The sequence below is a fragment of the Chrysochloris asiatica genome, unplaced genomic scaffold (assembly GCF_000296735.1).
Source record: "Chrysochloris asiatica unplaced genomic scaffold, ChrAsi1.0 scaffold00069, whole genome shotgun sequence".
NCBI classification, from domain to species: Eukaryota; Metazoa; Chordata; class Mammalia; order Afrosoricida; family Chrysochloridae; genus Chrysochloris; species Chrysochloris asiatica.
This window is the reverse complement of record NW_006408587.1, coordinates 2,743,195-2,745,626: the sequence shown is the minus strand read 5'-3', so window position 1 is coordinate 2,745,626 and position 2,432 is coordinate 2,743,195. Positions and strand designations below refer to the sequence as shown.

The 2,432-nt window shown below is 38.1% G+C and overlaps 1 protein-coding gene across 3 annotated transcripts in view; it reads left to right on the top strand.

Moving 5' to 3' along the window:
* Positions 1 to 2,432, top strand: part of MUSK (muscle, skeletal, receptor tyrosine kinase) — a 153,820-nt gene that overhangs the window by 14,879 nt on the left and 136,509 nt on the right. For all 3 annotated transcript variants that reach the window (XM_006864678.1, XM_006864676.1, XM_006864677.1), the window contains exon 2: positions 1,724 to 1,850. In XM_006864678.1, the coding sequence (XP_006864740.1) occupies positions 1,724 to 1,850 (127 nt within the window). The remainder of the gene's footprint in view (positions 1 to 1,723; positions 1,851 to 2,432) is intronic.

Sequence of the window (2,432 nt, the reverse complement as noted above, 5' to 3'; positions counted from 1 at the left end):
TGGAATCAAGTCCATGAAAGCCAAAATATGACCTTGAATATATCCCACCTGAATTTAGAGATCACCTGAAGAACAGATTTGATACTTTAAACACTAAAGACCGAAGACCTGAAGAGTTGTGGGATGACATCAAGAACATCATACATGAAGAAAGCAAAAAGTCATTAAGAAGACAAGAAAGAAGAAAAAATACAAAATAGTATACACATAATTCTAACACTTAGGGATAAATATTTTTAACATTTTGATTTTTATTCATTCTTCACATATACACTCATGTATACAGTGTAGCGGTTACAAATCAGGCTGCAAACCGCAAGGTCAGCAGTTCGAAACTACCAGCTGTTGCGCAGGAGAAAGAGAAGGCTTTCGGCTCCCATAAAGATTTACAGCCTTGGAAACCCTGTACAGGGTCGCTGTGAGTCGGAACTGACTGCACGGCACATAACAACAACAACAACATACATATACTGTATTCATTCTTGTTTATTTGTAAGCATATGTATTATTTTCCTTAGCAATACTGGAGTTTGTAACTTCATGGAAAAAAGAAGCATTTAGACCAGAACCTCTTCAACTTCCTAATAGCAAATGGAAAGTCTACCTTTCTATGCTTGTCCTTTGCTCCTTCCCTCCTAATTATGCTGCCAGAGAAAATTCTTCACCCATCTATGGTCAACCCCTCTACTTATCCTGAATCCCAAATTTGTCTGCTTTCTCAGGAACCCTCTTCACTCAGTTTTCTCAGCTCTCTCCTATTCTTAATGCTTTTTCTTTTCTATGACATGCTTCCCATCAGCATTTAAACACTGGTATTCCTGTATTCACCTTTAAGTGCCTCCCAGCCTCTCCCTTCCCTACCATAGCCAAACTCTCCAAAAGATGGCTGGCCCCCTTGTTTCCTTTTTCTTGCCATCCTTTGACCCCACATTCAATTCAATCTGACTCCCACTGTCCAACAGCCACTGAATCTGCACATCAGAGTCATCTGTGACCTCCTTTTCAGGAAACTGTTTAGTCCTTGTTAGCAGCATTTGACTTCTTCTTTCTTGGAACGCATGCTACTTTTGGACTCTCCCAACATGTTCTGTTGGCTTTACTTTGAACTCTGTAGCTTTTCCTTCTCACTCTCTTTTCTAAGTTCCTCTTTCCCTTTCTATTCCCTATAAAAAGCTCTTGCTTTCTTGTTAATAGCTCCTTTAGGGCATCAATCTCTTTTCCTTTTCAGACCTTTACTTATGCTAATTCCACTGCCCAGAATACAGTTTATCACTGCTCCAAGACAAATTCACATCATTCTCTGAGTGTGTATGTAGTTGTCTTTTTCCTAGCTGGTTTTATTATTATTAAGTTGAGTAGTTGACTATAAGTTTGAGAAACACAGTCTTTAACAAGTTCATTGTATTATACTTGACTAAGATTTTTGTCTAAAAAAAAAGCAAAACAGAACATTTTCCTTTAAATTTTGGGTTTCACAATATCTAATTCCCTGCTTGTTCATAATAAATTCTAATACCCAGCCCTCTGAAACCCTTTTCTTTGATTCTCAAATACTTACTTTAAAAGTAGAAACAAAATTCTCTAATTAAGATCTTACCTCCTTTTAGTACGTTTCTGCTCTGGGGAAGTATATTTTTCAAAATGTGGTGGCCTCTGACTACTTAAGAGAGGTTAGTAAACAACATTCTGGAATTTTCTCATTTGATTTCTCCTCTGATTTCAGCTCCCGTCATCACTACTCCTCTTGAAACAGTAGATGCCTTAGTGGAAGAGGTGGCTACTTTCATGTGTGCAGTGGAATCCTATCCTCAACCTGAGATATCCTGGACTAGAAATAAAATTCTCATTAAGTAAGTAGTTTTCCTTTTTCTGGTAAGAATTCCAACTGCTACATTGTGGTTTATCTTTGATATAAATGCAACCACAGTTCCTAGCAACATTGCAAAGAAAATTAAACTTTATTTCACTTTCTAGAATATGTAAACCACCACTTCTCTGTAAATTTGTCACACTGTTTTGGCATGTATGTTGCTGTGATGCTGGAAGCGATGCCACCAGTGTTTGAAATACCATCAGGGCTACTCATATTGGTCAGGTTTCAGTGGAATTTACAGACTAAGACAGACTAGAAAGAAGGAGAGGCAGACTACTTCCGAATGGTTTGCCACTGAAAACTTTAATAGCAGCAGAACATTGTCAGCTGTAGAGAAGGAATATGAGCCTCTCTGGTTGGAAGGCACTCAGATTATGACCGGGGAAGATCTGCGTCCTCAAAATAGACTTGACCATAATGGCATTATGCAAAGATTTAGAGTTAGAAAACCAAAAGGGAAGAACACAGTCAGTATTTCTCAAGCTGGGGGAACTGAAGAAAAAATTCAAGCCTCGACTTTCGCTATTGAAAGATTCACTGGGCAAATTATTGAATGATG